This window comes from Gopherus evgoodei, unplaced genomic scaffold (genome assembly GCF_007399415.2).
Source record: "Gopherus evgoodei ecotype Sinaloan lineage unplaced genomic scaffold, rGopEvg1_v1.p scaffold_34_arrow_ctg1, whole genome shotgun sequence".
NCBI classification, from domain to species: domain Eukaryota; kingdom Metazoa; phylum Chordata; order Testudines; family Testudinidae; genus Gopherus; species Gopherus evgoodei.
Window position 1 is genome coordinate 3,768,912 of NW_022060016.1, and position 22,962 is coordinate 3,791,873.

The 22,962-nt window shown below is 61.7% G+C and overlaps 1 protein-coding gene across 3 annotated transcripts; it reads right to left on the minus strand.

Moving 5' to 3' along the window:
* Window positions 1–234: 234 nt before the first annotated feature.
* On the minus strand, window positions 235–21,870 carry LOC115641418 (symplekin-like). 3 transcript variants are annotated; one of them, XM_030544568.1, is made up of 27 exons: window positions 21,849–21,870; window positions 20,848–21,099; window positions 19,738–19,803; window positions 19,238–19,291; window positions 18,655–18,728; window positions 17,821–17,947; window positions 17,208–17,457; window positions 16,864–17,034; window positions 16,281–16,520; window positions 15,502–15,656; window positions 14,458–14,608; window positions 13,706–13,940; window positions 11,646–11,796; window positions 11,333–11,568; window positions 10,595–10,676; window positions 10,148–10,261; window positions 9,622–9,769; window positions 8,946–9,106; window positions 6,773–6,881; window positions 6,431–6,531; window positions 5,850–5,940; window positions 5,361–5,462; window positions 4,891–5,078; window positions 2,510–2,686; window positions 1,698–1,787; window positions 1,091–1,396; window positions 235–531 (listed from the first exon to the last, which is right to left on the minus strand). In XM_030544568.1, the coding sequence occupies exons 2-27, from the start codon at window positions 20,953–20,955 to the stop codon at window positions 361–363; spliced, it is 3,858 nt and encodes a 1,285-aa protein (XP_030400428.1). In that variant the 5' UTR covers window positions 20,956–21,099; window positions 21,849–21,870; the 3' UTR covers window positions 235–360. The 3 variants fall into 3 exon arrangements, with proteins under 3 accessions (XP_030400428.1, XP_030400430.1, XP_030400427.1); XM_030544570.1 differs by having other exon boundaries at window positions 13,706–13,919; window positions 20,848–21,102; window positions 21,849–21,864; XM_030544567.1 differs by having other exon boundaries at window positions 20,848–21,102; window positions 21,849–21,864.
* Between the last annotated feature and the right edge of the window lie 1,092 nt (window positions 21,871–22,962).

Below are 22,962 nucleotides of genomic sequence, written 5' to 3' on the forward strand. Positions count from 1 at the left end.
AGCAACCTCCCCCAGCCCCCACCCACTATCCCTCCCCCATCCCTCACCTACCCTCCTTCAGCCCCCCCCAGCCCCCCCCGTCCCCACCCACTATCCCTCCCTCAGCCCCCCCACAGGCCCCACCCACTGCCCCCCCCAGCTCCCTTTCTCCCCTGGGGGAGGCTGCTCCGGAGGGTCAGGGAGATGGACCTGGCAGCGGGAAGGACGCGCCCCATGGAGACAAGGAGGCAGAAGGACCCAGGAACAGCGACTCTTTATTTAGCCCAGAGCCAGGCCCTTAGCTGTGCAGTTTCTGCTCCTCCCCACCCTCCCCCCAGAGTATCTTTGCCCTCCATGGGGCGGCACTGCCCCATCACCCCATCAGCTCTCTGCTTTCTGCTCCTGCTCCTTGCCAGGCTCTGGCAGCTCCTCCGGCTGGCTGATGGGCTGGGGCCCGCCAGGTACCGGCTCGTCCGGCGTGAGGCTCTCGGGCTTGCTCTCGGCTTCCCCCTCAGCAGCGCTGCTGGCTCCCGCCTCCTTGCTCTTCACTTCCTGGTGTGGGGCAGGGAAAGGGGGCAGATAAGATGCCTCATGAATGGAGACACCCCAGCCCCACAGACGGACAGACTAAGGGACCCATTGTTGAGCTGGCTTCTAGCTTTAACTGCCATTCTGACCCCCACAAGGGGATCATGTCATCCCCACCTGGGATCTCTTCAACTGTCCCTCATTCATCCTGGGGCAATCCCCCTCCCCCCAAGATCTCTACATTAGCCTCAGTTTCCCAGCCTCAGGCAGGAAGGAGAAGGGCTAAAGGCACTGGGCAGGTCCTTGGCTCCATCCTTTGACCAATGAAACCAGTGGCTGCACAGGGGTTCAGTGGGGGAGCCACACTGACCACCATGGGGCAGGGCCCCTGATGCTGCAGTGTTTGGGGAGGGCCCCCGGTACCCAGCAGCACTCCTTGTACCCCTCCTCTGTGCTAGGGGACACTGGGGGCCAAGAAGTAGGAAGCTTTGAGGCCAGCAGGGGGTTAATGGGACCCTGGCTGGGTGCATCCCTGACTCCACGCACGAGCTCTGCCAAGCCTCCGCCTGCCCCCAGAACGTACCTTTGCAGATAGGGGCCCCTCCACGCTGGAGTCCAACAGGGACCCATCTCCGCCTGAACCCTCCTCTTCCTCCTGCATGCTGATGAAGATGGTGGGCGTTTCCACCTCGGGCCCCTCCTCCCGGAAGTCCATGGGCTCTTCGGGAGGCAGCGGTGCCAGGGCGTGGGCAGGGCGTGGTTGGCTGGAAGGCTGCTTCAGTTTCTGCTCCTCCTCCAGCTGGCGTTTGAGCGCCTTCTCCTGGGCCAGCCGCAGAGCGATCATGTCCTGGGACATGCGTGGGAGGAGGGGCACGGGTTCCAGCTCCTCCTGCCCAGGGACAAAGCACCGTCAGCCAGGGAAGGGACCCCTCCCCATCCCTTCGAGTTGGGGTAGCAAAGGACTCCCCTCAGAGAGACTGGGCTGGGGACCCCGCTCCCTGCCAGCCTGCGGGGGGAATAGACGAGGCCCGGCCCACGGACCCTAGGCCTCTGCAGCAGAGCATTAACCACGGGGCTGGTCTGAGAGTCCTCCCACAGCACCTCCCTGAGCGCACGGCTCTGTTCTGTGCCTTCAGGCACTGACTCCCTCCCTCCCCGGCCCGGTTCCCAGCCCAGGCGTCTCCGCTCACCTCCTCCAGCAGCTGGGAGTCTTTCACCTCCACCTCCTGCTTGCTGCTGGCTTCCAGGATGGCCATGGTGGAGTTGGGGACATGCGCTTGCTGTGAAGGGTGGGGAGGGGAAAGAGGGGTCGGGTGAGCGAAGCGTGCGGGAGCACGGGTCCACGCACCCAGTGCCTGCTGCCTGGGGCCGGGGCTCCAGCCTCTCCCCTGCCCTGGGAACAGCCAGCTCCCAACTGGAGCGAGAGGCCAGCCCGTAAGGACCTACCCTGGGATGGGGGAAGAGCTGCCCTGGGGAGCAGTCCCTAGTCGCAGCAGGTGAGTTTAAGGCTGAGCACAGGCTGACAGCCGCCCCGGGGGGCTCGTGTCCCCTAGGGGAGAGATGGGAGCCCCACTGCTGGGGGGACACACAACCAAACAGGGAAAGAGCCCAGCACACTAGGGGGCAAACTTGCACCAGGCTCCAAGAGATGCTGGGACTAGGGCCACCCTCCTCCTGCTGAGGGCTGGTGACTCGCAGCCTGACTCCCCACCTGCCCCAGTGCAAGGGGGGGGGCAGGAGGGTGATGGTGGGGGTGCTGGAGCCCTGAGGGAACTGGCTGAGAACAAACCCTAAAGAAAGCTCCGTTCCCTACACCCCCACCTTGGTTAGACTGAAGGGAAGCACTGCATGCTCGGGCCTGCAGTCTGTCCCTAATTATTAAAGGGGAGGGCAGCTGCATACCCCCCCCATCACTTGTGTGCCCTCCCCCGCCCCCCAGGATTACACTCAGCCCCCAGTCTCCTGCACGACCCCCTCTGCCCTCCAGGGGGCAGGCCAGTACCTGGTGCGGGGTGAAGGAGCGGACGTGGGCCAGCAGGGGCTCGCGCAGCTCGGGGCACTTCTCGAAGACGGCGCTGAGCTGCTGCGGAGGGAGCTGCAGGATGACCTGGAAGGACTGGGGCTTGGTGCGCTGGCAGCATTTGATGAAGCCCTCCCACACTTTGGGGTACTTCCACACCTGGGAAGGCGAAGGGGAGAGTTAAGAGAGGGGCCTTTCCACTGTGCCCTCCCCCCCACACCCATGTGGGCACAAGGGGCAGCCAATTCAGCCAGCCCTCCACGTCAGCGGGTCACCCTCGCTCTGGCCAGGGCTTTGCTGGGGCATGAGCCAGGCGTCCCTCTGCTGGGAAGCAGCCAGCCACCTGTATCCCCATCACAGCCCTTTCAGAGCTGGGGAGATGCCCACCCAGAGGCAGTGCTGAGAGCCAGGCTGGCTGGCAGAGCAGCGAGGGGGCAAGGTGCACCTGGAGCAGGGCAGAGGCCAGGTGTTGTCACATGCACCTCCAGAGCCCGCGCCCGAGGGGGAGGAGGTCTGAGAAATGGAGAGACCTGGGCTGTCTGGGGGACAGGCGAAGAGCTGCCCCTCCCCCAGCTACTTCGGAGAAATTGCTTTCCTTGGCCCTAGGATGCGGCCACCTCTGGGGAGGAACTCACCAGCTGGTCAACAGCTAGATGCCACCAGCGCATGGTAGTTTAGGACAAGAAGTGCAGACTAAGTGCAAGGAGTGGGGCTGAGGGAGGCCGAAGAAAGGAGAGGAGGAACGGGCCAGGACAGTGGACACAACAGAAGCCAGCGATGGGATCTTGGGGTGATGGCTCAGCCGGAAGATAACAATGCCAGCTCCAGAGCTCCCTAGTTCCAGGGCACTGGCTTAACAGGGCCCAGCAAGACAAGCGCCCTCTAGTGGATCATCCCCCCCCTCCACTCATAGACCTAGGGCTTGTCTACATCAGAAAGTTGCAGCGCTGGTGAGGGAGTTACAGCGCTGCAACTTAGGAGGTGTACACATCTGCAGGGCACCACCAGCGCTGCAACTCCCTGTTTGCAGCGCTGGCCGTACTCCCGTTTTGTCTCGGGTGTAGAGGATCCAGCGCTGGTGATCCAGCGCTGGTAATCCAATGTAGACAGTTACCAGCGCTTTTCTTGACCTCCGTGGAAGGAGGAAGCCTCTGGTAATCAAGCTGGTTTCCTTTCCCGGTTTGCTCTCTCGGTCCCGGAGCCACCCAGCAAACCACAGGGAAGGAGACCTGCTTGCTCGGGGTTCCGGGACCGAGAGAGCAAACCGGGAACGCCGCGGTTTGCTCTCTCGGTCCCGGAGCCACCCAGCAAACCGCAGGGAAGGAGACCTGCTTGCTCGGGGTTCCGGGACCGAGAGAGCAAACCGCGGCGAAGCTGGTTTCCTTTCCCGGTTTGCTCTCTCGGTCCCGGAACCCCGAGCAAGCAGGTCTCCTTCCCTGCGGTTTGCTGGCTGGCTCCGGGACCGAGAGAGCAAACCGCGGCGTTCCCGGTTTGCTCTCTCGGTCCCGGAACCCCGAGCAAGCAGGTCTCCTTCCCTGCGGTTTGCTGGCTGGCTCCGGGACCGAGAGAGCAAACCGCGGCGAAGCTGGTTTCCTTTCCTGGTTTGCTCTCTCGTCCCGGAACCCCCCTTGAAGCCGCCCAACAGCGCTGCAGTGTGGCCACATCTAACACCACTTGCAGCGCTGGTTGCTGTAAGTGTGGCCACTCTGCAGCGCTGGCCCTATACAGCTGTACTAATACAGCTGTAACAACCAGCGCTGCAAAATTTTAGATGTAGACATGTCCTCAGACTTGAAGGTCAGAAGGGACGATTACAATCTTCTAGTCCGGTCTCCTGCTCAATGCAGGCTACAAAATCTCACCCACCCCTCTTGTCACAAACCCCTGACCCATGTCTGAGCTACTGAAGTCCTCAACTCGTGGTTTAAAGACTTCAAGGGGCAGAGAATCCTCCAGCAAGTGACCTGTGCCCCACGCTGCAGAGGAAGGCGAAAACCCCCAGGGCCTCTGCCAATCTGCCCTGGAGGAAAATTCCTTCCCAACCCCACGTATGGCCATCAGCTAAACCCTGAGCATGTGGGCAAGACTCACCAGCCAGGCACCCAGGAAAGAATTCTCTGTAGTAACTCAGATCCCACCCTACCCAGTGTCCCATCACAGGCCATTGGGCATATTTACTGCTAAAACTCAAAAGATCAATTAATTGCCAAAATTAGGCTATTGCATCATACCATCCCTCCATAAACTCTTTAGAAGCCCTGGGATTTCCGGGGGCTAACCCAACCCAGCTTAGCTTGTGCCGGGGTCCCAGCGCTAGGCTGCCTGGCCAGGCTGCAGGAGGCGCCGCAGGGCCAGGTTCCCACCTGCTTCATGATGAGGCGGGACAGGACGTTCATGACGAAGCCGCCCAGGCGTGGGTACATGGTCAGCGACTGGATGACTGTCCTCATGAGCAGTATGGGCAGGGGGCTCTGCTCCATCAGCTGCTGCATCACCACGGCCAGCACCTCCGACGTGTAGACGTTCCTCTCCCCGAAACACAGGTTGGTGGCTGTGGGAGGAAGAGATGACCTCAGCCGAGGCCGCCGGGCATTTGGGGGTGTGGCTGAGACACACGAAGAGGTAGAGAAGGGAGCAGGTCGCCAGTGGGTGCGAGACGAGAAGCCGGAAGTCCCGGCTCCCACCCGTGGGCCAGCCTGCTGCCAGTCAAGGGGAAGGAGGAAGAGGCAAAACAGTGAAAGCAGGGCAGGGGCGCAGGCAGCCAAAGGGCTGGCTCAGCAGACGCAGCCATCTCCGCTGTCTGACTTCACTCAGGCCTCTGGCACCCCCTTACCTTTGATGATGGATTTCATGTCACACTTGGCGGAGTCGATGTTGTGCAGGGCGATGAGCAGCTCCCCGGGGTTCAGGGGGGACACGGCCGAATTCCCTTCACCTACACAGGGTAAAGAGAGGGAGGCTGAGCTGGGAGGCCAGGCTGTCTGTGCAGACCCACTGTGCCCTAGTGGGAAGCTTGTGCTGGGCAGCATAGGGCCCTGCTGCCCAGATCGGTTTCTCCCCCAGGCTCCCCACAAGAGACACACGAGATGGGGTTCCTGAAACTTCCCAGGCTCAGGCTTCTCCCTGGCTGGGCCGTGAAGCTCCTACCCCCACCTGGAATGGATGTGGCAGGATTGACCCCCAACTGTCCTCCCACTCAGTGTCATGGCACCATTGTCTGCCCCCACCCCAGGGTCTGTCGGCGCCAGTCCATCTCCCAGCATCATGTTGGCAGCTGGCCCTGCAGAACAGAGAAATCACAGCCCCTCGGCTCGGCACCTACCATGCTGAGTCCCCAAGAGGCGGTTGAACACCTCCTTCACCACAATAGGGTTCAGCTTGATGAGCTTGGGTAGAGCCTGGATCACCTCTTTCTGGAGCAGGGAGAAGAGAGAGGGAGAGCTTGGCAGATATCGGTTATGCCACATGACCCTCTGGCCTATTTAACACAGGGGAGACTGAGGCACAGCAAGGGGACACGATGGACTCGGGGTCACACCGAGCCAGTGACAAAGCCAGGAACGGAACCCAGGAGTCCTGGCTCCCAGCCCCCGCTCCCCCTGCACTCTATCCACTAGATGCCATCCCCCCGAGAATGGAACCCAGCAGTCATTGCTCCCAGCCCCCTACCCCGCTCTCACCACTTAGACCCCATTCCAAATGGAACCCAGGAGTCCAGGCTCCCAGCCCCCAACCTCCCCTGCTCTAATCACTAGAGCCTACTGCCTCCCATAAGAACAGTCTCCCCTAGGCAGTGACTGTCCAGCCACTCCCCTACTCTTGCTGTGGCAGCAGCTGGGCCAGGCAAGACGCCAGGAGCCCTGTCTGGCTCAGCAGCGCCTGCCAGGCCCCATGGGGTCCTACCTTCTCCAGGCCGTTGAGGACAGGGATGAGGAACCGGACGTCTGGGAGCCGCTTGTGGTAGAGATCACGAACTCGCTTCACCAGCTCAGGAGAAGGGGGCACTGCGAGAGCAAGGGGAGGTCAGTGCTGGGGGAAGGGCTGGAGAACAGGCAGGAGAGCCCGGCGGTGAAGAACAGTTGGGGAAGCAACAGTCCCATTTGAGGGGAAACTGAGGCACGGGGCAGGGTAGCCAGCCAGGGAGAAAAGACAGCAGCCCTGCTCTAACCCTCTGAATGCCCACTCATCTGGACGGTGGTGCCCGCCGGGGAATAACAGTGGCAGCACGGGGCAGGGCACTGATACCTTTATCCGTCAGGCTGTGCAGGCATCGGGTCACCAGGGTCTCGGCCCCTTTGGGGCAGTTCTCCACCAGCAGCAGCAGCTCCGGGGAGTTCATCCCCATCCCGCGGATCTGGCCAAGGAGGGGGAGAGACAGAAAAGGCAGTCTCAGAGGATAATCACCACAGATCGCGGGGGAAGGAACCAACTGTGACAAGTCAGCACACGCAACATGGCCATGGCCCCACCCCCCAGCCAATCCCCAAGGGAACCCAGCCAGTGGAATGCAGCTGAGTACCCCAAACCCCCATCCCCCTGGGACCCTCCCCACCCTGCTGCAAGGTGGCCCAGCAGCTGCCTAACCCGATCCGTGCAGCACGGCCAGGTAATGCTCTTTGTTTGTACCTTCCCCGCCAGAGGCTGGAGTCTGCATGGGACGCTCCTGCTTTAGGCTCTGTTCAGAAAAGGCAAAGGGGGATGGACAGAGGCTGTAAGCAGATCACAGACCCCAGGCTGGCTGCTCACCAGAGATGGCTCTGAGCCATGGTCAGGAGCAGTCTGGGGGATAACAGGGTTATACGGAATGGCCAGCATGGATTTGTCAAGAACAAATAATCCCAAACCAACCTCATTTCCTCCTCCACCAGTTACTGATCTCAGAGGTAGGGGAAAGCAGACAGGATGCAGCTTGATTTTAGTCAGGTTGCACAGTCCCACCTGACAGTCCCAGAAGCAAACTAGGGAAATGCGCTCTACATGGAATTACGATAAGGTGGGGGCACAAAGCGCCGTTATCAATGGTTCGATGCCCAAGTGAGAGGATGTATCTATCGGGGTCCCACAGGAGTCGGTCTTGGGTCCGCTTCAGTATTTTCATTGCTGACCCAGGGAATGGGGTGGAGAGTGTGCTTATAAAACCTGCAGCTGACCCTGAGTTGGGAGGGGTGCAAAGCGCTCTGGAGGAGAGGGTTAGAATTCAGCAAAAAGAAATTCCATCAAGGCGAGTGCAAAGTACTGCACTTAGGAAGGAAAAAATCAAACTCACAGCTACAAAATGGGGAATAATCAGAGGGTCGTACTGCTGAAAAGGGGGTGGGTGTTAGGGTGGATCGCATATTGAATGTGAGCCAAGAATCTGATGCAGCCGTGAAAAAGGCGAACGTTGTTCTGGGTGTATTAACGGAAAGACATGGGGTATAACTGCCCTGCTGTACTTGGCCCCAGGGTAGGCCCCAGCTGGAGAACAGGGTCCAGTTCTGGGTGCCACATTTCAGGAAAGATGTGGACAAACTGGAGAGAGTCCAGAGAAGAGCAAGAGAAACGATCCAAGGTTTCGAAAACCTGGCCTAGGAGGAAAAGTTAAAAAAAAAAACTGGGCACGTTTAGCCTTGAGAAAAGAAGCCTGAGCAGGGAGCGGAGAACAGTTGTCAAATTCGTTAAGGGCTGGTAGACAGAGGACAGGGATCAATTGTCCTCCCTTCAGTGGACATGGAAAACAGGCAGCAATGGGCTTAATCTGCAGCAAGGGAGACTGAGGTGAGATATTAGGACAAAAACTTTCCAGCTCTCAGGGAGTTCGGCTCCGAAACAGCCTTCCCAGGGAGGCCGAGGGATCCTCGTCATTGGAGGATTTAAGATCAGGCTGGACAAACCCGTCAGGGCTGGGGCTAGGTTTGCTTGGCCCGGCCACAGTGCATGGGGGCCCCTTCCAACTGGGGTTTCTGGACTCCAGAACAGCTGATCAACCCAGCTTTAAGACAGCTGTCAATCATCCATTAATCCTTTTATTTCTAACCTGAACCTTAATAGAAAGTGTGACCCATCTGCCTGAATCATTATTAGATGTATTACGGTAGCGCCTAGGAACCACAGTCACAGCCAGGACCCCACTGTGCTAGGCACTGTACTTCTGCTTTGCTATTAGATGTATTATGGGAGCATCTAGGCATTCCAGTCATGGAGCAGCCCCCCACGGTGCTAGGAGCTGTACAAACAGCATGAAGATGGCCCCTGCCCCAAGAGCCTAGCTTGGAATTCAGTCTCCAGCCCTGGGCTCAGACAGTTCCAAGTCAACAGGTCCCGACGCCCCTTTGCTTTGGGGTCGGCCTTGCAGTGGCTACAGTTCGCTGTCCCACCTGCACAGAGAGCCCTGTACTGCTGCAGGGGGTCCCTGCAGAGCCTTTCCCGGCGTGCTCACCGGCTGCTCGATGACCCTCAGCACAGTGCGCTTGATGTCAGCGATGGCCTCCGTGTAGACCGACGCCAGCTCGTGGATCAGCTTGTGGTTCTGCGGCAGCAGGGCCAGGTAGAGGTACAGACACTGCTTGACGGTCTCCTCGGTCCAGGGAGCAGCCACCTCTGCACGACAAGGGAGGGAGATCGGTCGTGGGGCTCCCAGCGAACAACCGCAGTTGGAGAACCAGGGGAAAGAGCAGCAGCTGCCCCGACCTCTGGCGACAGCCCAGCAGGGAACTGAGGGACGGGCTCAGACTGCAGAAAGGGGCCAGCAGCTGGCCCCATTAACTCTAAGGAGAGGCTCTCGGATCATCGGCTATGGAAGCAGCAGACGACTACCGGCACAGCAGGGTAGGAGCGCTAACCACGGTAATGCCAGCTCGTGGGCAGAACCCAGCCATGGGCCTGAGATGCCCTGGGATTCACCGTGGCTACAAGCACAGGCCTCCTTCCTCTAATGACCGAGTGGGAAGGAGCCACCAGTACCAGGCTGGGGGACCCCCACATGGCTGGTGCCGCAGCCCAGCGCAGTAGGGGAGATCTGACCCACCAGCTAGTGACAGTGAGAAGTGTCCCCTCAGGACAGCAGCCCAGGTTCACTGGTCGTCCCCACCCCATGCATGGCCCCACCTTGTTACCTGTGTCCTTGTCGGCGCCGAAGAGCACAGACGGGGGGTTGGGGTGCACCAGGAGCTGTAGGTAGTTCAGCGCAAACTTCTCCACGTACTCCCGCAGCTGGTCCTTCTCGTACATGCGTTTGATGAAGAGGATCGCCTGCTGGCGGACCTGCGGGGCAGACGTGGTGTGTGAGGGGAGTGCTCACCCAGCACTGAGGGGCAGCCACCTCTGGGGCAGGGGGCAGCTGAAGACAGCTGCACAGCAATGCCCCACGAGCGCTCCAGTCGTACCCCTGATTAGCTGCTGGGGGACAGAGGGCTGGGATCTGGCTAGGACGCCATTGGGAACTCTCCGTCTCGCTCAGGCCGCTGGGGGAGCAGTGAGGAGCTGAGTTACGGGTCTCATCGGCAGGATTCCTGAGACTTCGCAGCCAGGGCAGCGGGAAGCTAGCCTGAGGCAGTATCTCAGGGGGCGAGCCGGGCTGAATGAAAGCACAGAGGAGCTGGACAATACCACAAGACACCGGCTCCCGGTTGCCTGACGCACCTTGTCCTTTTCGTGGGAGCTGAGGTCCAGCAGCACGTGCAGATACTGGAACTGCCTGGACGGGCGCTTGAAGATCAGGTCTCGGAGGGTGGACATCCCCAGGTAGGTGCGGCTCTGCGAGAGACCACGTCAGTGAGCAGATGGTCCCCCAGGGCTCGGCTTGGAACCCCCCACCCCCCGCACAGGCTTGGGAATCAGCTCTATGCATTCAGCCGGAGGAGCTCGATCTAATGTGGACAGGCAAGTGCCAGGCGAGGGACGCAGGCGGTGAGGCGGGAATCACAGGAGCCTGCCCACAGATACTGGGTGCACATACCATGTGACAGGGAGATGCCAGCCCCGTCCTGCCCCTCTGCAAGAAGGATCAGTGGGTTCGGTTAGGATCTCCTTAGGCAAGGACGGTGTCTCTTTAATAGCCGCTCTCCCCTCCCTGCTCCTCGAACCCACCTCATCCTCGCAGTACTTGCGGATCACCTCCAGGGCACTCTCTGTGATGAATGGGGCTTCCAGTACCATCTTGGTGAAGATCCTGCAAGAGGCGCACACACAGACCATCACCACCGGGCTGTGGCCCCCAGGTTCCCTTTGAAAAGGGGCCCTTCGCCTGCCCCGGAGATGCAGCCACCTCTGGGGTGGGCCAGGGCCGGAAAAGGGAGAGAACCCCTGCCCCATTGCATTATCCAGGATGTTTAGGACAGGAAGTGCAGGCAGATGTCTCCAGCTGAGAGTGCTGGCTCCAGAGCCCTTGCACCCCCACGCTGGGATGGACTGAGGATGCTCACTGCTGTGTGATGGGGACACCTGCCCCCTGGAAACCCTTCCTAGCACGGCAGGTAGGGCCAGACTGGCAGTCCCATGACACGGCAGGGAGCTGGTCCCAGCAGGAGCATTAGTTATGCTGCGCTGGTCACGCTGATGGAGCCCTAGCTGCTGCAGGCAGGACACTGCTGGGAGGAAGCTCGCAGCCCTGGAGCCCGAGTTAGGCACTGCTGGGAGGAAGCTCGCAGCACTGACATCCCAGCAGGGTCACAGCTCATGGTATAGGCTAAGTTCACACCAGGAGATGGTAGGGAGCATGTCCCCAACCCAGGCTAATCTGGGTCCAGACCAATGACTCAGGCTGGCAAGGCTCCGCCTCTCAACTCCTCCCCCCTGAAGCTCTGCCCCCACAGCGAGGCCACTCACCCATCCTTCTGGTCTGGCTTCTCCTGCAGGCCGGAGAGCAGGCCGATGAGGCACTCATCGTAGCTCTCCAGGGAGCCGGACGGGTACGTGCTCAGGTAGGCGTTGTACTCCTGGTACAGCCAGGCGAAGGCCAGGTCCAGCCGGTTGCGGATGTCGTCCAGGATGAAGGCCAAGACCTCACTTTTCAGGGGCACGTCAAACTGGGTCACCAGGGATGAGAGGATCTTGACACGGGCCTGGGAAGGAGAGAAGGGGAGGGTCAGGCATGGATGGTACCCAGACCCTGCCCCGCTGCGGCTGAGCCGGTGCCTACCTGGGCCGCCCCACTGCAGACGACGGCTCTCTCTGAGCACAGGATCCGCTTCACGGCTCCCAGCTTCAGCTTCTCCATCTGCACGTCCGTCAGCGGCTTGATTGCGTCGCTCAGGCGGAAAACCTTCTTGCGCCCGCCGGCGCCTGCCAGCCTAGAGCGGGGAGTTAAAGCGCGGCTCAGTGCCGGAGGGGGGCACGGTTTGTAACGCTCTCACAAACCACCCACGCCTCAGATTATCCGTTTGGCTTGGCAGCACTACCCACCAAGCACAGCAGCAAGGCCCCAGGCATCTGGGCAATGGGAACATGCCATCAAGAGCTGGCTCGGCTCAACACGTCATGGGGGATTGGGAGAAATCAGTGCCTGACCATTAACCATAGCAGGGGGCTCAGGCAGGACCAGGAACTCAACAGGGCTTGGCAGCTGGAGGACAACAGACTGGAGGGGGCAGAGAGGTGTGTAAACAATGAGGACACAGAGAGACCCCGTGAGGGACCCCATAGGAGCCTGCACGGCTCCCGCCAGGACAAAGTGCCATAACCTCTGCGCCTCTTCTCTGCCCTAAAGCCCTCCCAGTGGTATTGGTGGTTCACAGTCAAACTGGAAGGGCTCATGGAGTGGTGTCCCGCAGGGATCGGTTTTGTTCCATATCTTCATCGGTGATTTAGATAACAGCATAGAGAGTACACTTAAAGTTTGCGGATGTTACCAAGCTGGGAGGGGTTGCAAGGGCTTTGGAGGAGACGATTAAAATTCAAAATGATCTGGACAAACTGGAGAAATGGTCTGATGGAAATAGGATGAAATTCAATAAGGACAAATGCAAAGTACTCCTCTTGGGATGGAACAATCAGTTGCACACGTACAAATGGGGAATGACTGCCTAGGTAGGAGCACTGCGGAAAGGGATCTGGGAGTCAGGGCAGATCACAAGCTAAATATGATCAACAGTGTAACGTTGTTGCAAAAAAAAAAAAAAAAAAAAAAAAAAAGCACACATTCTGGGCTGTATTAGCAGGAGTGTTGTAAGAGAAGTCATTCTTCCGTTCTAGTCTGCACCGATTAGGCCTCAGCTGGAGGATTGTGTCCAGTTCTAGGCACCATGTTTCAGGAAAGATGTGGACAAATTGGAGAGTCCAGAGAAGAGCCACAAACCCAATGAAAGGGCTAGAAAACATGAGCTATGAGGGACGACTGGATGAATTGGGTTTAAGTCTGAAGAAGAGAAGACTGAGCAGGGACATGATAACAGTTTCAGGTACATAACAGGTGGTTACAAGGAGGAGGGTGAAAATTGTTCTCATTAACCTCTGAGGACAGGACAAGAAGCAATGGACTTAAAATTGCAGCCAGGGCAGTTTAGGTCAGACATTAGGAACAGGTTCCTGTCCGGGTAGCTAAGCCCAGGGAGGGTCGGAATCTCAGTCCCTGCAGGTTTTTAAGAGCAGGTTGGATGAACAGCTGGCAGGGGTGGGCGAGTTATTACGTGGTCCTAGTTGCTCTCTCGAGGTCCCTCCCGGGCCTACGTTTCTATGATGCTCTGGTGCAGGGACTCAGAGCTGGCTCTTCCGCAGCAACCCCTGCTGCCCGCTGGGAGCTCTGCCCAGTCTGATGGGCAGACTCCTGCTCGGAGAGGTTTCACCCCATCAGGGATCAGTGCCTGTTAGTATCTGCAGCGCTGCCAGGCAGCCCGGCAGCGCTGCCAGGCAGCCCGGCAGCGCTGCCAGGCAGCCCGGCAGCGCTGCCAGGCAGCCCGGCAGCGCTGCCAGGCAGCCCGGCAGCGCTGCCAGGCAGCCCGGCAGCGCTGCCAGGCAGCCCGGCAGCGCTGCCAGGCAGCCCGGCAGCGCTGCCAGGCAGCCCGGCAGCGCTGCCAGGCAGCCCGGCAGCGCTGCCAGGCAGCCCTGCAGCGCTGCCAGGCAGCCCTGCAGCGCTGCCAGGCAGCCCTGCAGCGCTGCCAGGCAGCCCTGCAGCGCTGCCAGGCGACCTCTTGGGGTACCTCCCGGGAGCCTACAAACCCTGCTCAGCACAGACCCTGAGCGCTCTCCCCCGAAAGGCCTCACCTGGGCTGGGTGGCCGGGATGATGGGCTCCGGCCGCCGCTTGGCTTGGGGGGCCTCTTGCTCCAGGAGGATAGTGACGCAGCCCTGTGCCCCCAGCACGGAGATGGCTTGCCCCTGGGACAGCGAGGACAGGCGCCGTTTGATCAGCACGCTCTCGGGCTTCGCCAGCTTCTCCTCCTTCGGCTCCTCCTTCAGCAGCTTGGTGTGCTCCACGCCTGGGGGACGGGGAGAGGAGCCTGTGCCAAGGAGCCGTCTCACTCATGGTGCCCTCGCGAGGCCAGGCAGAGCCATTTGGCCCCCAGGCAAAGGAGAGTGGAGGCAGGAAACGAGCTGCAGCTACCCCCAGCTCAGCTGATGCCCCTCTATCCCAATCCACAGCCCCCTGCCAGCCTAGCCCCACCCCAGCTATGCCTGTGCCCCTCAATCCCAACCTGCATCCCTCTGCTAGCCCAGCCCTGGGCTCCCCCCACAGCTCAGCCAGTGCCCCTCACTCCTGACCCGCAGCCCCCTGCTAGCCCAGCCCTGGGCTCCCCCCAGCTCTGCCTGCACCCCTCACTCCCGACCTGCATCCCCCGCCCCCAGCTGGCGGCAAGGAATCTTGTGGCCGGGGAGGGCTCCTGAAGGCTGAGGAGGCAGGGAGCCGATAAGCAGGGGAGGTGGCACGAGTCTGAGGTCTCCCCGTCGTTAGCTCCCCTTCCCCCAAAGCTCTACCTGTGCTACAAGGGAGCCCCCCACTCCCCCCAGCAGACATACCTGGCCCAAGCCCTGCAGCTGTCATCTGGGTGGCCATCAGGCGGGCGAGATGCTTGATCTGGGCATCTGTGCCAGCCGACTCCACAGGGGTGTAGGTGGCTTGGAAGGAGGCGGGCATGGTGTCGGGCAGGTACACCATGCTGATCAGCACCTGGGGCAGGAGAGGCAGGACATGGCTGTGACGCAGCCCGCGGGGGGGGGGGGGGCACCCTGCAGAAGGCGCTGCTCTTATGGGCCCCAGGCCCTGCGCTCTAGGCCCAGCCCCCCACCAGCTTGCTGAGGCCAAGAGCCATTTCCAGCAGCGAGGCCCCCCCAGCTTCCCACCAGGCCAACAGAGAGCGCCCCCTGCTGAGCTCCCGCCCTGCTCCCCGCAGCCCAGAGCCCCCATCCCACTCCCTGCAGCCCAGCGCCCCCTGCTGAGCTCCCCCGCCGAGCCCCCGCCCCACAGCCCAGCGCCCCCCGCCGAGCCCCCGCCCCAACTGCCCCGCAGCCCAGCGCCCCCCGCCGAGCCCCCGCCCCAACTGCCCCGCAGCCCAGCGCCCCCCGCCGAGCCCCCGCCCCAGCTCCCTGCGGCCCAGCGCCCCCCGCCGAGCCCCCGCCCCAGCTCCCTGCGGCCCAGCGCCCCCCGCCGAGCCCCCGCCCCAGCTCCCTGCGGCCCAGCGCCCCCCGCCGAGCCCCCGCCCAACCGTACCACGGCCCAGCACCCCCCTGGAGTCAGCATTGATTGCAAGGTGAGACTGCCCCAAGCTGAGCCCCCTGTCCCATTCCCCACAGCACAGCGACCCCATGCACCATGGCATTGAGGTCAGCACTGACTGCAAGAGGAGAGCGCCTCCTGCTGAGCTGTCCCATGCCCTGAACCCCCTGGATTTCCCCATAGGTCTCCCGTCCAGCAGGCCTGACACTCTTTGGCTTGTGAGCCAGAACAGGAGCCGCTGCTCAAGGCCTGGCAGCTGCAGCCCAACACACCCGTCCCCCGGCAGCGTGTCGGGAGGGCTGTCCATTTCAGAGGCCAATACCGAGCCAGGGCCCAACCTCACCCACCAGATTGGCCACATTGTCTGGTGTCAGCAGGGGCTGCAGGAACTCGGCTGTGATGTCCGTGTCCGAATGGGTGCTGGTCTGGGCAGAGGGCTTCAGTGGCGGCGCGGCTGCTTGCTCTAGGTCCTTATCCTCGTCATCCTCCCCGAGAGGTGGCTCTGTGCCGGAAAGCCTGGGGTTAGAGTCGAGGGCACTACCAGCCCCAGACAGCCAGGTCCGGCGCTATCCCCATTCTGGGCCTGGCAGCAGAGGGCAGGCTCCTGGCAGGTGCCGCAGAGCAGATGCCGTGTGCACACAGAGCTACACCTTCCCGGCAGCCCCTGGGACCAGCACCTTAGGGTCCACAGCTGGTATGGCCCCAGCAGAGGGCAGGCAGCTTCCGCCCCACACGCTGCCCCTTGCCAACCTTACCCAGCCCTGGAGAGGGATTTCACTGCCTTAGAAACTCCACCTCTAAGGACAAGTTGGCTGCTCCGCACCTCTGGATCCGCCACTTTGATGCGCAGGCTGCACCCAGGAGCCCAACTGAGATGATGTCTGGGATGCCAGTGCTCCCATGCCCCCACAGCACCCCCTGCTGGGAGAGGCTGAGACTGGAGTAACTGAGCTGTTCCCTTGATCACCTCCCTCTGGGAACTGGGACAAACTCGCTGCTCAGGGGGCCCCCCGGACAGCTCTCAGCTGCCTGCACCCGCTCTCCCAAGGCACCCCACCCCCAGGAACGGTTGCTGCTAAATGGGGCCTCCCAGCAGAGCGAGGCCCACCCCGCCCCGTCCCCTTACCCATCTTCATCTTCTTCAGGGCCGGGTCGCTGTCATCCCGCGGGCGCTTGCGCGGCTCCTTCAGGCTGGGCATGCTGCGGGTGATCTCGGCCTGCTGGGTGCCCAGGTCCACCAGCAGGGTGGTGATCTGCGCCTGGAACTCGAAGGACGAGGGGTGCTTCAGCACGCTCAGCAGGTGCAGCTTCAGGTTCTTGCGGACGCTGCTCACCTGGGACTTAGCCAGTGTCGGCGGCAGGTTGGCTGGCGGGAGGGTGACATGGAAGGGGCGTCAGGTACGCGGGAGGGGGGCTACCCTAGAAGGGCCCCACTTTAGGACGGAGGCTTGAGCTAAGCCTGGGGTCTGGCTCTGAGTAGGGTGCAGGGCGAGGGAGGGGCTGAGGGTCAGGACTCCTGGGTAGGGAGTGGGTGCAAAGCGGGGGAGGGGCAGGACTCCTGGGTTCTATTCCTGACCAGGGAGTGGGGGGCGCGGCTGGGAGTCAGGTCAAGCGTTGGGATTTCGATCATTAACGCACACAAAGCCCAGGGGAAGCCCCAGGCCCAGTGCTGGGCCCAGCAGCTCAGGCCAGGGAGGGGCAGCACTTACCATGCAGGGTCTCGTAGGCCTGGATCACCTCGGCCATGAACATGGGCCGCTGACGGGCAATGGAGGCCAGGGAGCCCAGCGCCGCCGTGAGGTTGATGCTGGAGATGGCCGGGTGCACCATGAACTTTAGCAACTGCTCCAGGGCCGCCTTGCCCTCCTCCCACAGCACATCTGAAAGGCAGGAGCGGGCGGGGTCATGGCACAGGCCACAAGCCATAGGCCGCGCAGCAGAAGGCAGGCTGGGGTGGGCAAGGGCTGTTAGAGGGCCGTGTGCCAAGGCAGCCAGCGGGACCCCAGTGGGTCACCCGACCCAGCTCCGAGAGCCCCGCTGGGCCCCCACTCACTGTGTTTGATGTAGGGGTGGTCCTTGGGGATGCGGTCGAGGCTGATGTCGTTCTCATGGCGCTTGGGCACGTCCGAGTCGGGCATGCGGGGCGACAGTGTGATGATCAGCCCCTCCACGAACTTGATGGCGTGGGTGCGGATGCCATCGTTGTCCGAGTCCAGCAGCAGGATGATGTCGCTGGCCATGGCCGACACCATCTCCCAGCAGGCCTCCTGCAGGTCGTTGATGACCTTGGACTTCACCATCCACTGCCGGGAGCCAGAAGGGAGGGGTGAGCACCGAGGCCAGCCACTGAGCACTGACAAGGCCGGCTGCTGAGCACAGCGCCCCCTGTGGGGACAGGCCGGGCCTGGAGTAGCCGGGCGCTCTCCCCACAGCACCTCCTGCTGGAGCTGGAGTAGCCAGGAGCTCCTCCCCCACCCAGCGCCCTGAAGCGCCCCCTGCTGGGAGAGGCCAGGGCTGCAGTAGCCAGGAGCTCCTCCCCCACCCAGCGCCCTGAAGCGCCCCCTGCTGGGAGAGGCCAGGGCTGCAGTAGCCAGGAGCTCCTCCCCCAGCCAGCGCCCCCTGCTGGGAGAGGCGTGGGCTGCGCAGGCTGGCCGAGGGGGGCTCACCTGCAGCGCCACCTTGTAGAGCTGGGTCATGGCGAGGATGGCCTTCTTCACCACATTGACGTTCTCATCCTTCAGCAGCATATTCAGGTTGGCAATGAGCTTCAGCAGCAGCTCGATGTCCCGTTTGCTGGGGGCAGGGGAGAGACAGCAAACTCAGGGGGGGAGACACAGCGCTGGCTGGAGGTGGGGCAAGCAGCTACTGCAGCAGCCAGACCCTCATCCAGGACCAGAGCAACTGGTTTCTGTGGAAACCTCATCCCTTGTACAGGTGGGGAAACTGAGGCGGGGGAGAGACTCGCCAAGGTCACACAGGGAGTCAATGGCAGATCAAGGCATAGAACCCAGGAGTCCTGGCTCCCAGCCCCCCTGCCCTAACCACTTGACTCCAATCCCCTCCCACAGCTGGGAATAGAACCCAGAAGTCCTGCCTCTTCACAGCCCCTGTTGTAACCTACCAAGTTCTGCTCACAAGAGGGATCTTAGCTGGAGACAAGGGATAAGCACCTGCCCTGCCCTGGAAGCCACCCCCCAGGCAAAAGCCCAGTCCCTCCGGTCCATAGGTGGCTGACTTCTCTTCTGCAGGCTGCTGCTGGGACACTCCTGTTCTGGCTAAAGGGAGCTCTCAGACTCAGCCCCTCCCAGCAGGGGACGCTGTAGGTAGCGGGATGAAAGAGTCCCAGCGGCGGCTGACGTCTGTGGGGCGTGGGGAAGGAGCTGGCTGGGTGCCCCATCTAGGTGCTGTACAGACCTGTAGCACCCTGAGGGCTCGGAAGCTGTGGGGGAAGGAGAATTATACCCAGTGGCTCCAGGAGGCAACAGCAAATCCGTTCTTACCAGGCCTCTTCTATGAAGCCGATGACAAACTTCCGCACCTCGATGGATTTGTCTGCCTGGAAGGCGATGATCTCCTGCAGCCGAAGAGGCAGGTGGTTAGGGCTGGCCCCCAGCTGCCTAGCAGGCAGCAGAGCTGGCCGAGACGGGGAAGGGGGCAAGAGCAAGGCAGAGTTAGGCTGCCCCCGAACTAGAACAGGGAGGTGGCTGCAGAAAGCTTTAGGTTAGGCCCAGGTGAGAATATTTGACACTGAGCAGTCTAAGATGCCAGCCTTGGCACTGCCCAGGACACGGCAAGCTTGAGGGGTGTCGGGCTCCAGCTGGAAACCCAGCAGCCTTTGGGCAGCCGCTCATACCTCAACCCTCCCCCGCACCATGGGCCCGCTGAGTAGGCAGTTGATGCTCTGTGTCGATCCAAGGAGTTCTCCACCTCACTCAGCCATCAGAGGGTTGGGGGGCTGCTGAGTGAACGGCCTGCAGTGCCAGTGGTACTGCACCGGCCCTTGCTACGGGCACAAGGAGAGTCAGGAAAGGCTGTTTTCAGAGGAGTCCCCGGCACCCCAACTTTGCACCCAGGGCTACTCACATCCAGGAAGTTATCCAGCAGCGTGGGGTCCTTGTTTATAATTAGCTCCTGGACCTGTGGGGAAAGCAGAACAGCAGCGGGTGAGACCCGGGCAGATGGAGGGGTTTGCACCATCAGCTATCGCCCATTTGCCTCCCCCCAAAGCAGCACCCTGCCCCATGGACCCAGCCGCTGTCCAGCGTTTCTGAAACACCAAGGAGCTCCTCACAGAGCCAGGTGAGCCCAGCAGCAGGTCCTGTCCCTGAAAGGAGCCAGAGTCAGAGAATCCTGGGGAAGCCAGAGAGGGGCCAATGGCTAGAGAGATGGGTCCTCAGGAGAAGGCTGGGCAGGAATCTGGGGGGCATGAAAGAAAAGCTGGTGCTATTTGACCCTGGCCCTGCTGGCTGCACCTTTGACAGGCAGGCACGGAGCCTCGTGCCCCTGTACAGCTCTTCCCAGCTCCCTGCATCCCAGCCCACTGTCATCCCATTGCTGCAGGGAGGAGCAGCGTTCTCGCTCACCTGTTTGAGGAGGTTGATTTTAGAGTCGTTGCTGATCAGGGCAGCTTGGTTTAACAGATCCACCACCTGCAGAGAGAGGAGGCACAATGGAATTCAAGACTGGCCAGGCTCCGAGGAATCTCTTGCAAGATGGAGCAAACTGAAGAAGGAGGCAACACTCAAGGGCCAAGCTAGGCTGGGAGTTCAGGACAGGTCTAAGTTAACCGCTAATACGGCACAAAGCAGCACCACAAGCAGAGACGGAAACCAAGTTAGAAGTCCTGCCCGGTACAGAGGGGCTACACACAGGTAGCTTGGGAGGGGTACGCAACAAATGGCGATGGCTGCCCTGGTGACGGCCTCCTGTCCCATTAGCATTATGGTAGTGCCTAGGGCCTGAGATCAGGTCCTCATTGTGCTAGGCTAGCCACACCAGTCTAGTTTCCCTCCAGCGTGGATGCCACTGTACCATTGTAAAGGTGTTTATATTGGTGAGGGGAAGGGGAATTCTAGGATAAGGCACTTTGATGCCAGAGTAGCTGAGTCCACGCCAGGGTTGCACCAGTGCAATATACCAGGAAAAGTAACACATCCCGATCCTGCATTAGCGACTCTGGGATAAAAGCCATGCAGACAAGACAGGCCCAGGGAGAGGAAGAGATGTGCCAAAGGTCACGCAGTGGGGCAGCAGCAGAGCTGGGATAGACACCAGCTCTGCCAGGTCCCAGACTGGTGCCCTGCCCCCGGACTACACTGCCTCGCAAGAACCTGACAGAGCCAGTGAACACATTGTACAGAAGGATCACTGAGGGGCATGTCACCTGGCCCCAACATTCACGATACGCTTTGAAACTGGACTGTAATTGGCAAGAGAGGTGAATAGACTGTAACCTGTTCCACTCCCCCTGCCCTGGGGCTGGAATAGAGCCGGCGCCCCCTACAGGGAAAGGCCCGAAAGGCCCTGTATCCCATTCCCCCAACCCCTGGGCAGCTAGTGTGCAAGACCTGGGGCCAGATCAGAGCCACCTCTCTTGTCCCTGGTCTAGGGCTAACTGGCTAAAAGGGACGAGGGCCTGAGTCCCAGGCCACTTGAATGTTCAGCCTTCGCTGCCTGTTCCCCACACCACGCACCCTCTCCGAGGTTGTCATGCTGTCTGTGCCGCTGCCCTCCTCCTGGGTGAAGAACTGGGAGGCGATGCTCATGCGGGCATTGCTGCCCTCCCCTGCGCGGCTGGCCATGGCGACACGGGCACCCGGTGCGTGAGCCGTTCCCAGCCGAGAGCGGGAGGGCGCCCCTGCCAAGGTGTCTGTGCCCTGGGCTGGACGGGTGAGAGGGCAGCTCCCTCTCCCCAGCCCAGGAGGTCCTGGGGATCTCTGCTCCGGCTGCTAATGAGGAGACTCATTAGCACCCTGCCCCACACAATCCCTGGCCCCCCCATAAAAGCCCAGGCCACCCCACTGCCCCAGCCTAACACCCTCCCACCCAGATACCCACAGCCCTCCTTGGCACCACCCAGGCCTGGATGCCCTGTCACCCCACAGGAACCCCAGCCTGCCCCACTGCCCCCATGGGATACCTATCTGCCCCCTGCTCCCCCCAACCCAGCCCCCATCAGCACCGCCCCAGTGATCACATCACCCCAGGGCAGCCCCCTTTAGCCCCCCCACCAGTCCCCTCCCCCCTGGCCACCCCGCCTCCGGCCCCCTCCCTCGCAACCCCCCCATTGTAAACCCCCCGTCGGCCGCCCCCTCCCTCGCAACCCCCCCTCCGGCCCCCCAGGCCAGCCCCTCCCTCGCAACCCCCCCATTGTAAACCCCCCGTCGGCCGCCCCCTCCCTCGCAACCCCCCCTCCGGCCCCCCAGGCCAGCCCCCTCCCTCGCAACCCCCCCATTATAAACCCCCCGTCGGCCGCCCCTCCCCCCTGGCCACCCCCCGGTAACCCCCCCTCCGGCCCCCCAGGCCAGCCCCCTCCCTCGCAACCCCCCCCATTGTAACCCCGCTCCTGCCAGTCCCCTCCCCCCATTGTAAACCCCCCTTCGGTCCCCTCCCCCCTTTGCCCCTCTTCCCTCACAACCCCCCCCACAGACAGCTCCCTCCCAACTCTGCCCCCCTCCTTCCCGCGCTCACTCACTCTCCCGCCCGCCCCAAGCCGCGGCCCCTCAAGCTCCGCGCGGCCCCCTCCCGGCCGCCATCTTCCCCTGCCCGGGCGGTACGCACTGCGCAGGCGCGCACCGCAAGGCCGCCTGGGGCATGTAGTTCTGTTGGGTGAAGGGGCTGGGCGGGGCCGCCGCGGGGGGTGCTGGGTAACCGAGTCCGTCGCCTGGTGCTGCCTGCCGGAGAGGGGGGAGGGGGAGATGGTACAGCTGCCTCCTGCCCTTTGACCAATGAACCCAGCCACAGCGACCTCTCCTCGGTGCCCTTTGACCCTTGACCCCACTGCCATGATCACAGCAGCTTCCCTTTGATGCCCTTTGACCCTCTGACTCCAATCTCAGCAGCCTCCCCAATAGGGTGACCAGATCACGTGGGGGGGGGGCACAGGCTCGCAGCCCCCACCGGAGCCAGGGGGGAGGGGAGCGCACAGCCCTAGGAAGCTGAGAGGGAGGAGGAGTCTGGGGCAGGCGCCGCCCCCACAGCTCTCATTGGCCCAGTTCCTAGCCAATGGGAGCTGCGGAGCCGGCACTCATGACGGGGGCAGCGTGCAGAGTCCCCTGGCCACCCCTGTGCCTTGGAGCCAGAGGGAGATGAGGCCTCTTCCGGGGAGCTGCGTGGAGCCGGGTAGGGAGCCAACCAGCTCCGCACCAACTGGACGCCTGGCGACCCTACACTGTCGGGACTAATGGGGTCCCAATTGAACATCGGTCGGGACGCAGGAGAACGAGTTAAATATCGGGACATTCCTGATTTTATCAGGACATCTGGTCACCCTACTCCCCAATGCCCTTTGACCCCTGACCCCACAGCCCCAATCCCAGTGATCTCCCCCCACCTCCACCCCCTCCCCAGTGGACATAGATCCTGCATCTCACCTCACCCATGGCCTTGACCTTTTTCCTCCACCTTTGCACCTATCCCTCAGGCCAGGGCTGTGGCCCCTTCCTAACGCTTTTCACTTCCTGGCGCGCGCGGCCTCATCAGGCCCATCCTGTAGAGCGGCAGGAGCAGTGATGAGCTGCCAAAATCTTAACAACTGGTTCCCTACCAGGTCTTCGGCGGCACATTCTTCACTCGCTCCAGGTCTTCGG

Excerpts from the sequence above, each read along its gene's own strand:
- LOC115641418 (XM_030544568.1), bottom strand. The coding sequence starts at position 20,955 with ATGGCCAGCCGCGCAGGGGAGGGCAGCAATGCCCGCATGAGCATCGCC. Across the intron at positions 16,521-16,863 it reads GGCCTACGAGACCCTGCATG|CCAACCTGCCGCCGACACTG; the intron begins GTAAGTGCTGCC and ends CCCTCCCGCCAG. Across the intron at positions 11,569-11,645 it reads TCTGCAGTGGGGCGGCCCAG|GCCCGTGTCAAGATCCTCTC; the intron begins GTAGGCACCGGC and ends TCTCCTTCCCAG.